Source organism: Fusarium tjaetaba (genome assembly GCF_013396195.1).
Source record: "Fusarium tjaetaba strain NRRL 66243 chromosome Unknown NRRL66243_c0000123, whole genome shotgun sequence".
Lineage (NCBI taxonomy): Eukaryota > Fungi > Ascomycota > Sordariomycetes > Hypocreales > Nectriaceae > Fusarium > Fusarium tjaetaba.
The window spans coordinates 99,605-118,008 of NW_023501319.1; the positions used below are offsets into that span (position 1 = coordinate 99,605).

Sequence of the window (18,404 nt, forward strand, 5' to 3'; positions counted from 1 at the left end):
ACCGTTTCTGTGCCCAATTTGGATTCTTACTGCTGAGGATGAGGCACACTATACGCACCTTCAGGCCAGGCAGATGTCTAAGGTATCTTGTCAAGCGTAGGTACTACGCTACACTACCTACGCTTCACCCGCATAAGATAGGACATGGTTCTTTTTTAGCCGGCGACCTATCGAAACAGGACGCAACTTGAGCTCTCTAGTCTCTAGCGACATGTAAGACGGTTGAGGATTACCGCTTCAGCTCACTGCAAGTCACTATCACGAATCACGAGCTTGTGCCCGACCACACCAAGCCATTTCAAACCACACCAGCCAGCGCATGTGCTGCGCTGCGATCTCTTCCTTCAGCCCTGATCCCAGCCACCAGGTTCGTTTCCTGAAAAACATGCAGCAATTTTCTGCATCTTTGATGCGATGCGCTGCGATGCGATGCGATGTGCGGCTGCATTCGTGCCGCCCTCTGCATCGACCTACCTACCTGCTTCGGTATCTCTTCTCTTCTCTCTTAACCGTTCCGGAATACATCGCCTTATCGGTGTCGCGCACTATCTGGCCTTGGGCGTCGTCGTTGTGGTTCCTCTTTATATGCTGTGCCTCATGCTTCCCCAGCTCTCCACCCAATGTCTTGCATATCCTGCCCTCCAGCATTCGCTGACCGGCTGCCCCTTCATCGCCGCGTCATCAGTTCTCCTTCCTCTGCCATATTGACCGGTTGTTGATGTTATTGATTTATTTTACACCGCCGTTTGTTGTACTCACTCACCGAGGAAAAGACTGGTTGGGGCTTGCATTAGCCGCAGGTGCGCGTTTCTGTGTTGGCGCCCTTACGGGCCGCTCGGCGCGAGGTTTTGATACAAGTGTCTCCATCTTTCTCGATGGGCGATGTCGCCATGGATGGAGTTGATAGAACTGGGTCCATCGCACCAGTCTAGTACAACTGTTATGCAGGCATCAACATAAGCACGCAGCCAATCTGAGCTACCGTATACTGCTCTCGAGACAATACGAGCGATCGGTTTAGGGACAGCCCGCTTGCGAGCCAGATAATTCGAGAGTTGGCTGGCAAGCCGATTGAACCTCCCATAGCTGCAGTACATCATCGGCTCTGGTATGAAAGACACCAGGCAGTACCTAAGCAAGTATCTCAATCTCCAATATGGAGTCTCAAAAGGACCATTCTACGGAAGCTGCACCGACCCAATCATGACCCAGGTTTGCTTCTGCCAGATAGACTTTATGAAACACAAGGCACGGGAAATGGTTATTTGAACTCCGTCGCCCAATCGTTATCGGCTTGCAAGTCCCGAAACAATATAGTTGCATACACAAGTTGATATATGTAACAATCTAGAATGGTCGCCATCCCGTGCCACTTCAGAAGTTCCAACTCGGAATTACTATTAACGGCCACGACTGACGCGTCGGCAAACAGTATGTGGTATCTAATGCGTTATAACAAAGATGAAACGTATCAAAACTCTCTAGAAACGTTCTAATGGGTATTGACTTGGATCAAGAGTACAACCTCCTCAGTCCAAAGCCATCGCAAAGTACCTTATGCAAAGAAGTCGCTCCAGCGAAAGACAACTCAAGACAACAACTCCCAGTTTAGTAGTGACAAAAACAAGAAAAGCAAAGCAGAGGCCAAACATCCAGACTCTTTGTCCATTACGCGGGTGTGAATGTCGATGGGTGCACCATCTCAATAGCCGCACCTCTCGGCAACCTTTCTCGGGCCGTTCCGACCCTCTCAATCATCAATCCTTTATGAAAAATAGCCCCTGGATCATCGGTCCTCTTTCACACCAGACCACAGTAGATCCTTTCTCCACTCACTGAAACTGTAGTCGGATGATGGAAAATAGCATGTTCTGCAGCACGTGCAGCATAACTGCCACACAGGTTGGCATCAACTCTGGCCAGACAGCCAAGTCCAGCTTCCCCTCCAAGCCGACATCGATTTGGAAGCATAGTCGGATGAGTCCCCGCACGGCAAGACTCGCCACCAACTCACACGCCCACGTTACCGATGAGGCGTAGAAGGTGAGGCCAAAGTTGTAGTCCTCTCCCTCCGTATCGAACGCAAAATATGGGTAGACGTCTTTGTTGGCTCCGAAATGCAGTACTAGAATGCTTCCAAGGAATGCAACCATTGAGACGTTTTCGGCAAGAAAGCGGATGAAGACATTTCGGGTCTGGAGCTTCTGGTATGAACCAAAGCTTTGTGAGTTCAGCCCAAGAATTGTCAAGAGCTTGTGCACGAAGGAGGTCATCATAATGGGGGTGATGACAACCAGACCTGTTGATGACAAGATCTGGAGGGTTATGAATTGCTGTGGTGAGCGCAGTCGTGCATATAGCGCACGAACGTACATCTGATAGGTCAACATGAAGTATCTGGATGTGGTGTCAGTCGTGGAAATAACAGCATCTGCATATATCAAGGCTTACAGTTTGAAGATCCAGCTCAGAGGATAGCTTCCAACACGCTCACCCTCTCGGATTCCGAGCACCCAGCCGCTCAACGCATCCAGCAGGTGCACCGTTGCAACCCAGCCATAGACGTATACTACTGTCTCCAAGTTATTGTGTGGCAAGGTTCGGAGGTAAATCTCTGCATATGCCTCTCCGATCACGTATGCCATGAGGCCAATAAACAGAGCAACGCAGAACCATAAGAATCGCACAAAGCTTGCTGGCAACCACAGTCGGCGCATCCTAACGCCCTGTGGCCTCAACTCAGGTTCAACTTGAGTTGCATCTGCATCGAATAGATCAGCCGTGACGTTGCGGCGCCGACGGTCCCTACCGTTGAACGTGTCTGGCTCTCCGGTCCACCAGGACGTGGTAAAGATTCGTTGAGTTTCTGATAGCGAGTGACGAAGCCCGATGTGCCGCTCGTTAGTCGTGAGAATGATAAAGGCGATCGTGACAGGCAACGCCATGATGATGAAGGTCCATGAAATCCATGCTGTGTTGTGGACGAGCAAATAACGCGCCCTATCATTGTAATACATGGGTATGGGGACGGCAATGGACAAGATGGCGATGAGTGAGACGGTCAGCGGGAATCCCAGAGATTGGGGCCACCAGTTGAGGCTGTAAAGGTTGAACACCTTCGTGATCCAGATAAGAGCAGTAAGGTTGTAGAAACCATAGTAGACGAATAGAAAGAACCAAAAGTTGACCTGGACTCGGGCAGCTCCGTGACCAGGCGTCTTAGATCCGTCGGGGAGTCTATCCTCGTCCCCATCACCCATTTGGTCGTCAGGAATTCTATACTGAGGAAAGGGTATGGAACACCACGCCACAGCCTATTCTTGAGTCAGTTGGTTCTTTGTTGTTTCATCGGAGCTCCAACACATACCAACAAGGCCGGCATCAACACCAGAAATGCATACCGACTCCACCACTTATCAACGACCCTCTTCACCGCCGACTGTCTCGGGTCAACCCAAATATCCAACACCCATCGTTGCCAAAGACGCTGCCATAAACTCCTGTCATCCTCGAGGTCATAATCACTGTCCGTGTCGTCGTCATCTGCAGGAAAAGCACCGTATCCAAGTATATGCACGCTGCCTCTGTTGTCTGTGGTATTCGAGAAGAGGCCAAGTTGACTACGCCTTCGAGATACCACGCCAGGACGCGGAGGAACAGCGCGGAAGCGGCCTAGGAGAGGGGCCGAGTCGTTGGGTCGGACGTGCGACTCGGTGCCCTGCGTGAACTGAAAGAAGCTGGGCATGGGATGAAGGGAGGGAGTTGGCGTAATCGAGTTGTGATATCGGGCTACATTGAAAGGCTTCGATTATGTATTATGGCGTATTCTGAATTGTAAGTCGATGGATGACGTCTCCAAGGCACGTTAATTGGAACCGTCGAGTATTAGAAGAATGATTATGGTGAAATGTCGGTCTCGTGAACTTGGAAGTTGGTGTTGTTTTGTCCACGCATTAGATTGGGCTGATGTTGGTCCGTATCTCGGCTGATAATGGTAGGAGTAGAACAGGGGTCCAAGTCCCATCTCCCCTGCTATGACGCGCTACCCTTGTTAGTGGCCTTCAGAGGATGGATATGTGGGCAGGCTACCTATTTCAGGGTCCCTTCAGGTCCTTCTGAGGAACTTGGAGTGGGCATTCAGCTATCAGATTCTCTTTCGTAAAATTCGAATCTTTTTATATTTATCCATCGAGTCACTTCTTGATCAAGACTTTCTTTTGCTTTCTCCGTTCATAAGCATACCGTTCTGGGGGTTCGAGGTAGTAGGGGACTACTCCACCAATTATATATGTTGCACTGTGAGTGGGAGAATTGGGCAGTGAGTAATGGAAGAAAGTAGAACAACATCGCATTCGCTGTGTGCCCGTGATATTACAAAGTATAGCTATCCTTACATGTCCATTAATGCCGCAGATCAACGCCTCTCATAACCCTTCACTCTGAGGTTGTGCTCAGACTCTCTACGAACGATTCATCATCCTGCTCATCTACAAGCACACCCCCGGTAATATCATCTGAGAAAGCCACCGTCTTGGCTGAAGCATGCTTTGCGGACGGCTCAACCAAGTCACCACTCCAAGGCTTGCATTCTTTGACGTGCTCACCGCAACGTAGACAGGTCCAGCCCTCGCCCTCTTCTCTCTCCAATCGAGTAGCCAAGCAGACGAAACAGTATACACACCCACAAGGTATTGTCTCATATGGGTTGGTTATGTCTGTCTGGGCTGAGCCAATAACACCACTGGATGCTGCTGCTGCCATCACTTCGTTCTCAGAAGTTGCTGTATTCTGGTCCTGGTAGCAAATTGCGCATGTCCTCTCGGGGAGGAACGCGTATTCACCATTGGCCTTGCCCTCTTCCTGAGGCCCCGTTCTGATAATGTCTTTTGTTTTCCGCCATGTCCTGGTCAACCAGCGTCGCCATCGCTGGATGCCGATCAGGGGTAGTACGAAAAGCAAAAACTCGGTGAAGGCATGCCAGACAAGCTGCCTGTTGAGATACTCGAATGAGACCTCTCTGCTTACTTGGCTTGTGGGTGGCGCAAGTCTCATTCTGAGAATTCTATCAAGGAGGGTTCGATATCGTCCATGCAGTAAGAAGACGAGAAATGAGACACATGCCGCTGCCGAGTGAACAGTTGAGAGGGCAGATGTCAGCTTCGATAGTCGCTTCAGTCGGGGACTTGGCTCGTCGTAGCCATCGTCATGCTCCAGAAGCCAGTCCTCCCATCTCGTCCAAGCATAGTTTCCAAATACTGTGACAAGTCCATAGAGCGATTTCTGCACCTTTGAGGGTGCTCTGAGTATAAGCCCGTCGTTTCTGGCGTCGGTATATTTGAGGTTTTGAAGAGCCGCTCCGTATGTGGCATCGTGGTCCCAGACAGTGAGTTTGAAAAGCATCGCCCTCAGAGCCAACATGATCTCAGCCGACCAGTCATCGTGCAGATGCCCTCCACCAAAATATTTTAGACCCTCGCAAACCTGGTCCTTGAGAATGTCCAAGAGCTCTACATCGAGCAGTTCGGCATCGACTTGTCCTACTCGAAATGCAGGGCGCGTGCCCTCCCTTGTCGACACAGCATCCCAGGCAGATCCTATGCGATTTAGGGGGTAAGGTAAGCGCTCGAGGTTGGCTCTAGGTCGAGAAGATTGCCTCTGTGCAGCGATGCGAGCAGCAGCTTCGGCCTCACGGGTTTGGCGACGCGCAGCGACGCGGCGTTGGGCTTGGACGAAGCTCGAGTCGGTCATTTGACCTGCATGAGGATGAGGGCGTTCGTCGAGTTTCGGGTATTTGATTGGGAGTCTATCGGTCGGTTTGGCGGTGGGTTGATCCGGTTACAGCTGGATAGAGCGAGCATTGGTTCGTTGCAGGTGATAAAAGCAAAAAGGAAGCACGCAGTTCATTCAGCTCGTCTCAGCGCATCGCATTGGATCTCATCTGGGGATTGTGGGGGCCCATCCAATGCTAAAACCCCCCCATGACGCCAGGGCCGGGGGTTGTCGAGCAGAAGCCGAGCCGAGGTGTTACAGTGCCTAGGCCTTATCGGCTACTTTACCGTACCGTGCATGTTCCTCCCTCGTGCCTCTGGAGTCTGCCCAAGTCCATTCCTACCTACGGACTTTTTGTTCTCACGCGCACTGAGACTTGCCTTAGCGCTTGTTTCTACTCTTCCCCTCAGAGAGCGGGACAACTTCTGACGTTATGGTGAGGTGCCAAGATTAACTAGCCTAGGAGTCTCCTGAATTTATGCTGAACTTACCCGAGTCTTTTTCTTAGTCATATAGCACCACTGTGTGTCTCTGTCCCCGTCTGGGCCGGACCATACGCCGTGACCCCTTCCCGCTGCAAGTCCTCTCCTTCCCCCTTGCTCCAATGAGGAGAGGGCAGTTACACAGAACTTGAGATGCCAAGTGCGGCTCAACTCGTCACAAACCGTCTCAAAACTTCTGTGCCTCTACTCTGCAAAGCACATTTCATCCAACAAACTTGGGCTGATACCGTCAAATCATGTTCGTTCTGAGAGTATCACAAATCGTCGACAAACCAAATGTTAACCAGGCTTCGAGGGAAAGATAAGCCACACTCACTTGGCAGAATTCAGCTATGGATGTATGTTTGAGGATTGACCAGCGACCAGCAATCAATGGCGCTATGATATCTCCGATAGCCCTGTATGCAACCAGTATGTCCCAGACACCTGGGAGCTGGGACAAACGACTAGCTGCATGGGCACTGTGTTACACAGAGTTCCTTTGGAAAAAGCAATCTTTATATTGGCTGTGCTGCGCTTGCATCTGCATCACGACTCTTCTGTTGACTTCCTACACGTCAGAAACGTGAATCCTCCAGCCGGCGACCAGGCATCTCCTCCTCTGTGGATACCCATTCAAACAATTAGAGCCCGAGTTGCTAGCTATTGAGACAGTGGCTGCTCTTAGTGACTATATTGCCTGCTGTCTTAAGAGAGACGGGAGCTTTGCAAGGCCCGCCCCGAGCGATGGTTCAACAGCTGTCCAACATTATAGGCCAGCCCGCCTTTGCTGGTTAGACTTCACTTTAACGACAACCCCTGAACGCATAATCAAACGACACACACACACGCTGTCTAGTATGTCTATGTGAAAATCCCCGAGTGCCAGATGCACCAGCAACCCGGTTCTTGTGCCAGAGTTGCCATTGTTGAGTCGGGGGCGGCCCATTCTTTGCCCCTCTTCACTCTTGATTTGCGACCAAAGAACGTCAGACCAGTAACATGGTCACTTGCGTCTGTCTTCTAGGTCACACCTGTCATAACTCTCAATGGATAAAGGTCGACGTGGAGATGCAGGCGGCCCTTTTTGACAGATCTTCCCCTACCTGGTCCTCGACTGGGAGCCCATATCCACGCCACATACCTCCCTGGGGCCGACATGACTGGAGGAGTCAGGTATTGCAACATGGTTCTGAGATTTGAATCTAACTCAACTACCCACATCTTCCAATCATGATGCATTGGATGATTTGCTTTTGTTTAAGCCTGACGACCATCTTCTCTGCCCTACGCCTCCACCATGTTGCACTAGTACCATGTATTTGTATTGAACTCGTAGTTCCATCCATCTCTTTCCATTTCTAATTCCTTATTCTGCGTGCATATATTCCATGGCTCCGGCACTTACCACAAACCTGTTCAACCTGTTGGTTCTTGACAAACAAGCTTGGTTCGGTGCCACGACACATCCTTTATAGACTCTAGCCTACTTGTAGGGCCTTACCACTGGAGTTTACCAACTAATCAAAACAGGACGGGGTCTTGAGACCTTTTTTCGTCGTCCTCGAAGATCCAGTCCGTTGATCAAGCTATGGCAAGTTCCTCACAAGACGAAGTTTCACTAGGGGTTGGACTCAACTCCAGTCAGAAACGAGTTAGTACGGGAACCTCAAAAGTCCAGAAGCGCGTCTCTTCAGCTTGCGATCCTTGCCGTTATAAGCATATAAAGTGCGGTGGAGGTACGCCATGCACTCGATGCAAAGAAGAAGGCAAACCGTGTCATTACACCAAGTCACGTCGAGGATGCCGAAAATCAAAGAAGACAAGTATGAAGGAGGAAGAGACTTTGGTGACCGATCAAGATGATACTATGGAGAGCACACCGTCGTCAGACCTTGTTGAGCCCGGCATTCCGTTTCCCCAAATGATACCTTCCACACCTTGCAGTACCATACGTCCATTCGACCTCTACTATGCCCACTTTCACGTCACCCACTCTTGGCTGCCCCCAAGAAAGAAACTGGAGGATTTCTGCTAAACGCAGCCAGAAAACTTACGTTTCCTCGTGGCCACAGTTACCTACATTGGGTCTCTATACTTGGACAATGTCGACAAGACACAGCTACAACAGAATGCCTACCGAATGTCGCATGACACTCTTTCCCAAACAATCTGGTCCGTTCAAGCACTGCTGTGTCTTTCTGTTGCAGAATTCGGGAGACACCCTGGCAACGTTAGCAAAATCATGCTCAACAAAGCTTCTGCGCTGGCTTCTCATTTAGAACTTCAGAGCAGAGAGTTCGCGGATAGGGCAACAAACCCAGTCCTCGCTGAATCATGCCGCCGGACATATTGGGGATTATATACACACGAGATGCTGCTTGGTTTGGGACAAAATCAGCTTTACTTAACACTCTACCCTCCTGGACCCAGTTTTGTGGTAGGACTTCCGTGTGAGGATTGGGACTACCAGGCCGGGGTACGTATTTCTTGTTCGAGGTAGCTACTTCACGCTGATTTTCCATTAGAATATTCCAGCCTCAATAACTCTTGAAGAGTACGATCGCCTGAGCCTCTCTCGCGAGCACTCTTCTTGGGCCTACTTCATTGATATTATTCGTATATACGATGTTCATGTGGCACCGTTTCTTAATGATTGTAATCAGGCAACCCGGCACAACCTCAGGTATGCAAGTCAGCTTATCGATTCCTGGCGGTTTAAAGAAAGATCGCGTTGGGGAAGATGGTATGTTTGATATGATCCTATACCATGCGGTAAGTTCTTTGACCTGTTCAGGGGCTAGTTCGGTTACTCACAGTTTATCTTGTAGTTAGCGGTCTCTTTTGGGTAAGTCAAATGTCCCTAGAACGTCGTTTTCAGATGGCTAAATCTCTCTAAAGACTCGAGATCCGGATGCAGGCTCATCTCTACGGACACTGGGATGAACATGTCGCGGCTCCATTACTTCACAGTGTTGCTACAGGACATGGCGCTCCGCTACCAGTGGTTCTCCAACCAACATTGCGTCTGATGGCTCTTCTTGGTTCTCAGCTTGTACCAGAGAAGTTCTCCCCTTCATGTCTACTTGATTTGGAACAAGCAGCCTCAACTTTGCGTCATGCTGTGCTCCATGGTGCAGGGCAGCCAGATTACAGATCTAGAGTTTTGTTTCTGGCAGAGTTCCTCAAAAAGTCTGGGGAATTCTGGCCCAGGTCAAAGGTGTTATCTGACTTTTTCATGGAGGCACTGGGCAGAGGCGGCTATGAGCATGGGTATATGGAACTTTCTCAAGCTACGTCAGCGGTTGGTTATAGACCTGCGCCTGTAACCGAGGGGGACTCTCTCTGGCTCAGGTCGCGCACATTGGAGCACATGGGTGGTTGGTCGGGGCTGCCATCATACTCGCTGCAATGTGAGCCAGAGACGAGTGTTGTAGCTTGGGCAGGAAATCTAACTCCAGCTCCTGGCGGAAATATGACAGCCTGGGATATAACAGCCGACGCAGGAGGTTCAGTTTCGGATACTTACATGGAAGAATGGTGTTCAGATGACAAATCAAGGGGAGGCTCGGTTTCTGTGAAAGTTGAGAAGTGACGACAATGCGTCCTTGGTTTGTATGCACATAACTTGGTAGATAATAGTTTTGCCTACTCTGGAGGAGGAAACAGTGATGAATTTAATCCGGATTTCTAAGTCTCGTTCAAATCGATGATACAAACGAGAGATGGTTGAGGGATGGAAGGTCGGTTTTACATACTCTTCACGGTTTACTTGCTCAGTTTTAGTTGCATGTTCGGCATTTGAGACAGGAATACGTTTCTAGGGCTCGAACACCTCGCTATTTTTGAACTCAATTGGCAATATTGTAGGTTTTCGAAAACTGAGAACTTGGCCACTGAGGTAAATTTAGTAATAATTCAGAAGTGTCTTGGTAAGTTGATAGCTGGAAAGCAGTTGATGTTGGGTATTTTGTGACGTCTAATTAAGATGGTGACGGTTGATACCCTAGACTTAAAATAAATTGACCACGAGGTCTCGGTCAGCCTCTACATGTCCCCGCTGTTGACCGGCGCTAGGCAGCGTGACAAGGGTCTACTAATTACATTGACATGTAGTACAATAGAACTGACAGAAGTTACTCTTCAGGTATCGATTGATCAGTGAAGGACTTAACAAATTGCAGACTATGATTTATGCTGCATAAGCTATTCGATATAAGGTAAATTAAAATAATAAATTGATTTAAACTTGGAGCAATACATGTCTAACTTGAGTAACTTTTCATCCCCAGTGTCTTTGTCATTCCCCGCAGGTACCTTACCTATGATTTGGTGGGTACCTTAGTGACCTCACTTACCCTCGCTCAGCCATGAAGCTCCATTTGCCGCCTCGAATACCTGACCTTGCTCTTACATCATTCATAAAGACAACAACCTAACAACATCAACATCATTTTGACACCCATTCACGATCTGAAACATCAAGCGCACTCCCGTCGACAATCACCGTGAACGATCATCACAACTGCCGATGACTCACCGCTCCTAGAACCAACTTCCGCCTGCCTACGCTAAGGGCGCCAGTCAGCGCTTCACGATCTAACTTGGCGCATATTGTTATCTCACATTCTACATTATAAATAGACCACTTTCACCAAACAAATCGCCTATCTGATGCGACCGGACGTCGAGCTCGTATAATTATTGGACTGAGGCGACGTTACCGTAACGCCTGCTCGTGTGCGACTCTGCCGTACTCGAGCGCCGAAGGTGAACAACATGGTATCTTCGCGCCAGCGTGAGCTTCGACCCGAGGACTCGTGGCGCTTTGTTGAAGGGGAGAACGACAGTTTCGACACAAGTATCCTCCCATCGCTTGGGGAATCATCACCACCTACATCCTCAGGCAACATACCCTCACAACCGTTTTCTCAAGGAAATCTCAGCTTCGCATCGCAGGACAGCATTCGCGACTTTGGGGCGGACCCAGACGACGAGCAGGTCATTCTACGGGAGCCATTCAGGCCGAGTCTTTCGCGCGCAAGTGTGAGCGCAAACGGAGAGCGAATCTTTCGATCACCCGATCCAGAATTTCACATGCCGCGCATCGATACTGCGAGTGATGGAAGTAGGAGTGAGCGCACGATAAGAGGACTGGGCATTGAATATGGCGGCAATGAAGGTGTGAGGAGAAGAGGAAATCAACCACCTTCGAGTCCTCCCAAGCAGAGAAATGCGCGCGCAAGATATGAGACCGAGGATGAATATCATCGCCGCCAATATCGCGAACAGCCACCGCCAACAGTTGGAAATCAAATCGCTCAAAGCGTCCCAGCGGCGATATACAACACACTTGCATGGTTTCTCAACGTTATCGGGCTGGCATTTCGCTACGCTCAGAAACCTTTTGCGATTCTACTGGCCATTTATCTATGCTTTGGTGGCCTTATTATTGCACAGAACATGGCAACTCGCTCTATCGCCGCATCTCTATCTCCTCTTTGCCGTATCCCGGGCGCATCGCTACTGAATCTTCCGTTTTGTCCTTCTTTGGATACGATAGTGCCTGCGGGAGGCGATGGATCACCCGTTGAGTTCGATGATCTCATGAATGTTCAGTCAAAGTTCGAGCAAGTTCTTGAAAAGAGCTCTGATGGAGTCTCTCTCCCATTCGAGATGAAGAGATCCGAAACGGCCATCCGAGATTTACGCAGCCTTGTGCGACACAGCGATCTACAAGCTCGCGACGAGTTGCTATTTGAGTTCGACGGTTACATCGACACGGCGAGGCAGACGTCTTCGGACTTGCAAAAGTTCAACACCCATGTTGGGTCTGCTGTTGATGCTGTCATAAGCATCAATCGCTGGACATCTCGTTATCTCGATACTCTATCCCCAGAAACAGATGATGGGAAGTCGATTTCCTCACCGTTGCCTATTCTTGGCTGGGCGTCGTGGCTCTTTCACCCGTTCCAGCCAACTACAGATCATATCTTCAACGAGCGAGTTCTCCTAGACAAGTATATTGAACATACGGCCCTTGTCTCGGATCGTATCGCGACCCTTATTCTTGAAGCGCAGGCCGTTCTGCGCCTACTTACAAAAGCTGAGGATCATCTGATGCTCATCTACGACATCAGTTCTCGCTCCTCTGCCGATACAGCATCTCGCCGTGAAAATGTTCTCTGGAATATCTGGACACTTGTCGGCGCAAACTCGAACAAACTCAACAGCCTTTCCCGCCAACTGGCTCTTCTGCGCCAGGTGGACGCACAGCGCTCTTCAGCAGTTGCACAGGTCAACGCGCTTATCCTTGAACTCGAGAGCATTCAAGCTGGTCTGGGCGACTTGCGTGACCGAGTTGCTGAGCCAGAGGTGCTCCGCAATGGTATTGGTAGTGGACCTCCAATCCCGTTGAGCGTGCATATCGAGACCATTGATCGCGGCGTCGAACGCCTGGAGGACGCAAGAAGCAGAATTCGTGCTGCCGAGAATGATCGTGTTCGAGATGCACTTGCTAGAGGCGGAGTTCGTAATGAGCCGTTGCTAGAAGGCAAGGGAAAGCGTGGTGAAGGGAATTGAACAGTGCATTATGATCAGAAACCAGAACGTAGGAATTTGAATCACTGGATTTGGATTATGTTTGGCGTTTGGAGCGTGCCTAGAGCGAGAAATATGAACGATTTGACTCCTCAGAAATACTTGTGCATATAGGGGAATAGCTAGTTCTTGGAAACATACGATACTCTGATCTAAAATATAAACACCTTGGCCATTTCATAGTGCTACTCATATTGCTTCATATCATGATTGTATATTGTTTGGGTATATGGGTTTTTGATGCATATTCTGACAACACATAATTAGTAGATGGGATGCCATTGCTAGCCCACTGCTCTGCACCTCCTATCTTCTCAACGAGCACTTTATATACAATTCTCGTAAATCCAACCAACGCCTCATTAAATGCCTTTCCAATGCACCCATGTACCCGAAAAAAGTCGTATAATCAATGGCCTTAGCAGATCGGCCTAGATCCCAAAACCCTGCCCATGACATAAACGCCTGACCTATGCTGCCCCATCAAATGCAAGAGATGTGTTCTGACCATGATATTTATCAAAGCAGAATTAGAAATAGCCCGGGAAAACTTTTGAGAGTGCTCGTAGCCCTGTGATCACGTTAGTGTAAGCTTTTAAGACCATTTAGATTAACGACTTACATATCGCCCTTTGAGAGTCCGGATCGTCGAAAGGCGCGTTCTTGGCTGCAATTTCACGCATGCGTTGTCGAGCAAACGAAGAAGGGCTTCCACGTCTTGGTGTTGGATCTGTGTTCAACTCGGAATTCTCTGGCTGTGTTGGGAGCATATTCAAAAGTCGAGGTCTAGGCCTCCTTGTCTTTGGAATCTGGGCTGGAGCTGGTGGGCGAGTGTTTGCTTCTGGTTCTGGTTCTGGCCCTGTTTCTGGTTCTTGGGATTGTGCAGGGGTGGACGATGCTGATGGCGTTTCTACTCGTGGCTCCTCATTCGCCGCTGTATTTGTAGCAGGCTGTCGTCTGAAGTTGGGTAGTTTCAAGTTCACAAGTGGCGACGAGGATGGCCGTGAAGGTGATGGTGAAGTTCGGAAAAGTCGTTTACTCCAGTCCTTCATCTTCGTATTATCACCTTCCTCAGATAGATCCTCGAGATCGACTCTTTGACGTAATTTCCTCAGAGCACGTTCTCGACGCACCATTCCGTTAGTGATCCTTGGACTGTAACCTCTGGGTAACATTGAATGTTTGCACATAGGACAGAGAGAACTGTTCTTCGACAGAAACTCGTCGATACATTCAGGATGGAATATGTGACCGCAAGGAAGCTCCCGAATGATGGTGACTCGGTGTTCGAAATTGGTGAGGCAGATGTGACAGCTAGGCTGAAAATTCGTCGCAGCGTTGTCGCCCGAGGCTCCGATATTCGATCTTTTGCTCCGGACACTGGCACCGGATCGTATGCTCCGCTGGTCGAATCCTCGGCTACTTCGCATGCGTCGTGTAGATGATGGGGTAGGAGGAGGCACCGTCGAATCCGGGTCCGCGTTGTAAGTAAATAGAGGAAAGCTGGTGATATGGGTAGCAGGTACTGTGAGGCGCTTAATTCCCATGGCTTCAAGATCGACTTCGCCAGATTCAACTCTTTTTCGAAGTGATATACGTCGTCTTCGTTGTACAAGGTGCATGGTTATCGATACGAATGCAAATATGGCTAGCAAGGCGCCAATTACTATGAGGAAGAACGCCCATAGCGGTGGAATATCAGACTCATCCTGAACGCTGAGTTCGGTCCAGATACGGACATAATCCTTCGGGTTCGGGCCATAAAGGGTGCTGATATTTTCGCCATACGGTATGTCGTCCACGCTGCCTGAATAGTAACTGAGTTGTCGCATCATATTCTGGCCTTCTTGACCAGAAATGGCGTAAATCGGATATTTGTTGACGGTCATCCAGGCTCCACCATCTTCCAGATTCCAAACAGGCGAGTCCGCATCTTGAGGTTGATTTGACGAGTTGTTAGGTTTGTAAAAGATGAAAGCGCGAATGGGGTCGAGACGCGCAGAAGCAAGGTAGGCTAGGGTACAGTCGATGCTGAACCACGGCGCGAGAGCGATGAGATTGTAATTGGTGGGAGGGAGATTATCTCGGCGGGTGACATTTCGGGGGATGAACTGGTATTGTTGCTGGTCACACTCACGGTCGTTGTCGAGGTCGGGGACGTAGAGAAGACCGGTGATAAGGCCATTAGACGAGTCGGCATTCGTGGCGGTTAGTGTGGTAATGTTGGTGGAAATTCGCTCCTTATATGCTATGTCGGACTGTTTGCAGGTTAGTTAATGCCAGCCGAGTCTTCCTGTAGCCTCGTCGCTAAGGAATGATAGATATCAAGTGAATCAACGCACCGAAAGAGCCGTGAGGTTTCGGATGATTGTCGACGGGACCGTGCTGGCGCCGCTCCATACTGGATTACTGAATAGGAGGCTGATGAAATTGGTCAGCAATGTTCACAGCTTTAATCAAGCATGGCGAGTGAGGTCGTCTGATCGGAAGGTTGCAGGCGATGTCGTGTGGTTCGCTGAGTTGGTGCAAGCGGGGAGTCGAGGACGGCGTGGTCGTTATGTCACGCCAGCGACGATGATGAGAAGAACGGCCACGAGGATACAACGACATTGCAGGTAAAGAGACATAATGGATGGAAGTAAAGACATACACGACATTTCGTATCTCGGTGAGCGCTGGACGATTTGATGTCAGTTCGTGGGATGCCAAGACTGGGGTATGATGCGAGGTTCTTGGCCTCGAACCCGCGGGCGCGGATGAGCAGGAACGGAACGGAAAGGGACAGACGCCCTTCGGGGAGAACGGGTAGGATCAATGAATGAATCAATCAATCGCCATGTAGTGTAAGACGAGATGGAGAGAGAAATAAGAGGTTATGACAAAGGTTGGTTGAACAGAGAGTGATATAACTTACACATGCTTCTAAAACATATTCAATCATGGAATCGTAGGCATTATATGGCGTGCACCAAAGGCGCAAAAATTCAAGTGACGGCCCAGGGTGACAGTGAAGATTCGATGATGAATGATCGGGCTGAAGCGAGTTTGTGAGGACGAAGTGACGTTTGGAGGAGTCAGGTGAAAACTGGAATTGAGACTTGAAACTGAGTATGAGAATGAGTAAAAAAGTAAGAGCAAACGAGTTGGCGTTTCTGGGGGGGAGAAAGAGCGAGAGAATCAAGCGAGAGTAGGTAAGTAAGGTGGACTTGATTTGACCTAGACTTGGGTTTGGGAAACCAGGACGGACGGTGGAAACTGGAAATGGGCCGGACGCTGATTGTGGCTGCCACCGCTGAGGGTGAGGAAGAACAGAAGCAAGAAGCAGGCAGGCAGGCAGGCACGGGAGGGAGCGGATGTGGATGGATAGGGTGGCCGGGCTGGTGGAGAAGGGGAAGGAGAGGCAATACGAAAGGGAGAAAGCGCGAGTGAGTGTTTTTTGGGGGGCGACGAACTGAAGTGCAGTGAGCCTACCTGCCTGGGCTGTCCTGTCCTGCCCTGTCTCCTGTCTCCTGCCTCCTGCTGAGCCGCGAAAAGAGAGGGGGAGTTCTGAACTGTGAAACTGGATTCGATGAATGGCAGGGCAGGCAGGGTTGGGGGTGGAGAGAGTGATTGAACGGAGTGAATTTGGGCAGTTTCGTTGGTGGCGCGTTTCGGTTTTCGGAGTGTAACAATGGAACGAGGGTGTGAGGGTATAAGATAATTTTATGCAGGGACTGTTATCGAAGTGATATGAATCAACTAATCTTTCAAGAGCAAAGGAATCGAGAGGAATTAATTGACAGAATCAGGACTCCATGACAAAATAGTGATACTAAAGTGAGACGATGTGATCCCGCAGAAATGACGAGTCGGTCCAGGCACGTATGTACATAAAAGTCCGATTCGAGACCCAACTCCAAAAGGTGCGAAAAGTGTCGGGGGCCACGATGCAAATCGACCAAATCAAAAGAGAGCTACAGGAACAGCTACAGCTACGTTGAGCTAGCTCTGTTTTAGGTGCAGGAACAAGAGCAGCAGAAGGAAAAGAAGTCAAAGCGATGGCTGTTGCCAAGCCGGCTATCTCTTGACGACCCGGGCATTTGGGAAGCAGGAATATCGAGACAATTGTCGTTTTTTTTTTTTGATCTGGTATGTAGCTGTCTCTGATAATCTCATTGACTTTTGAGGGGGGACCAATTAGACAGCACAACTCATATTTTGGCTCGGACTTTAAGGCCAGATGGATGCTTGTAAAAGCCCGAGTCGGGAATAATAACGGAGTTGGCCAGGTCCAGGTGAGTTAGAGCAAGTCAATGTCTCAGTTTTTGAAATTCCAGTTGGTGTTATTGATATCAGACGAGCGAGTGTGAGAGTAGCAAACAGACAGTCTAGAATAACCTAACAGAGCAATCTGCATTAGTGGTACAACAAAGCTTGTGCTCTCCATCTCCATCAATCAACATCAACTTACCTCAGAATAGGAAAGGATAGAAAAGGATAAGATCAGGCAGTCAAGATTTGTCCCATCCACTTCCCCACAAACCAAAAGCTTGTTGGTCAAGACTTGAACGTATTGGGATATTTGACCCGCAGTCGTAATCCTTGAATGTCCCTTTTTTTATCTCTCACCATCAAGGACATGGATGTTTTTTACCGTATCACTCGGACGCAAGCCGTGTACAATATGCAGACTGAAAGAGTTTTCACCATCACCTCGTGGTTTTTACAGAGTTAAGATACAAGGGAGTTGCCGAGAGCTTAATTGTAACGGTGACAGCTGAATAGTCAATTGACGAACCCTAGTACGACGTCGAGTTTCAACCATAGTATTTGCCAGTGAATCAATCAATGGACGGTCCAGAGATAGAAAGCAATTCGTCACTGATTTTACATGACTCGTCGTAGCTTTCACATTCCGAATATTACGTACGGAGTACATTCGAAAGATTTCAAAGTTCAAACTCAGCAGTGGCCTGACGAAACGGTTCGGATCTAACCTAACATAACCTTGTACCCGGCCAAGCTTCTGTGACCAAAGCTTGTCTCCCGCGACACGTTCAGTCATCCACTGTAACCTAAACTTAATGATCAACGGCGATACGTATTGCTGATCCGTCGATGACAATCAATTCCGCCCACTGCTGATGTGAGTTATCGTGGTCACTGTCGACAGGCCCCTCACTCTCTTTTAAACCCTTGCTCGTGTCACTGTCACTCTTCTCCTCCGCGGAGACGGGGAGGCGCAGCGCACTCAAAATCCTTCTCCCCGATGGATAAGGAGGGTTATGTCTCTGGGCGCCAATGACTGGCTGACACCCCAAGAGCTCACCCGTCGAACCGTCAGAGACAGACGGGTAGGGCAATCAAGCGCTGTCGCCCACTCAAAGGTCCTTGTCATTTGATGAACCCTGTAGTCATAATGAGACGACCCTACCTTACAGTACACGAAGTTCAGGGTGCGCGACTCACTACACTGCATTCGATATCCTGGAAGCAAGCCGAGGTAGGTAATTCGAGTGCCTATCCTTTATTCGAGGGTCCTTGTGGCTGGAGCTATCTCGGTAAACGGCACCT

At 49.4% G+C, this 18,404-nt stretch overlaps 5 protein-coding genes across 5 annotated transcripts; 2 read left to right on the forward strand and 3 right to left on the reverse strand.

Moving 5' to 3' along the window:
- Window positions 1–1,832: 1,832 nt before the first annotated feature.
- On the reverse strand, window positions 1,833–3,745 carry FTJAE_6339 (uncharacterized protein; the record flags this gene model as incomplete). Its single annotated transcript, XM_037352940.1, has 3 exons — window positions 1,833–2,397; window positions 2,452–3,314; window positions 3,368–3,745. The coding sequence occupies 3 exons, from the start codon at window positions 3,743–3,745 to the stop codon at window positions 1,833–1,835; spliced, it is 1,806 nt and encodes a 601-aa protein (XP_037206552.1).
- Window positions 3,746–4,434: 689 nt separating this feature from the next.
- Window positions 4,435–5,748, reverse strand: FTJAE_6340 (peroxisomal biogenesis factor 2; the record flags this gene model as incomplete). Its single annotated transcript, XM_037352942.1, has 1 exon — window positions 4,435–5,748. The coding sequence occupies one exon, from the start codon at window positions 5,746–5,748 to the stop codon at window positions 4,435–4,437; it is 1,314 nt and encodes a 437-aa protein (XP_037206553.1).
- Window positions 5,749–8,496: 2,748 nt separating this feature from the next.
- FTJAE_6341 (c6 transcription factor) lies at window positions 8,497–9,846 on the forward strand (the record flags this gene model as incomplete). Its single annotated transcript, XM_037352943.1, has 5 exons — window positions 8,497–8,730; window positions 8,780–8,808; window positions 8,918–9,026; window positions 9,083–9,099; window positions 9,153–9,846. The coding sequence occupies 5 exons, from the start codon at window positions 8,497–8,499 to the stop codon at window positions 9,844–9,846; spliced, it is 1,083 nt and encodes a 360-aa protein (XP_037206554.1).
- A 1,184-nt stretch (window positions 9,847–11,030) lies between these two features.
- FTJAE_6342 (uncharacterized protein) lies at window positions 11,031–12,833 on the forward strand (the record flags this gene model as incomplete). The annotated part of the gene is made up of 1 exon (XM_037352944.1): window positions 11,031–12,833. One exon carries the CDS (start codon window positions 11,031–11,033, stop codon window positions 12,831–12,833), a length of 1,803 nt encoding a protein of 600 aa, XP_037206555.1.
- Window positions 12,834–13,381: 548 nt separating this feature from the next.
- On the reverse strand, window positions 13,382–15,251 carry FTJAE_6343 (RING finger membrane; the record flags this gene model as incomplete). Its single annotated transcript, XM_037352945.1, has 3 exons — window positions 13,382–13,422; window positions 13,474–15,099; window positions 15,194–15,251. 3 exons carry the CDS (start codon window positions 15,249–15,251, stop codon window positions 13,382–13,384), a joined length of 1,725 nt encoding a protein of 574 aa, XP_037206556.1.
- Between the last annotated feature and the right edge of the window lie 3,153 nt (window positions 15,252–18,404).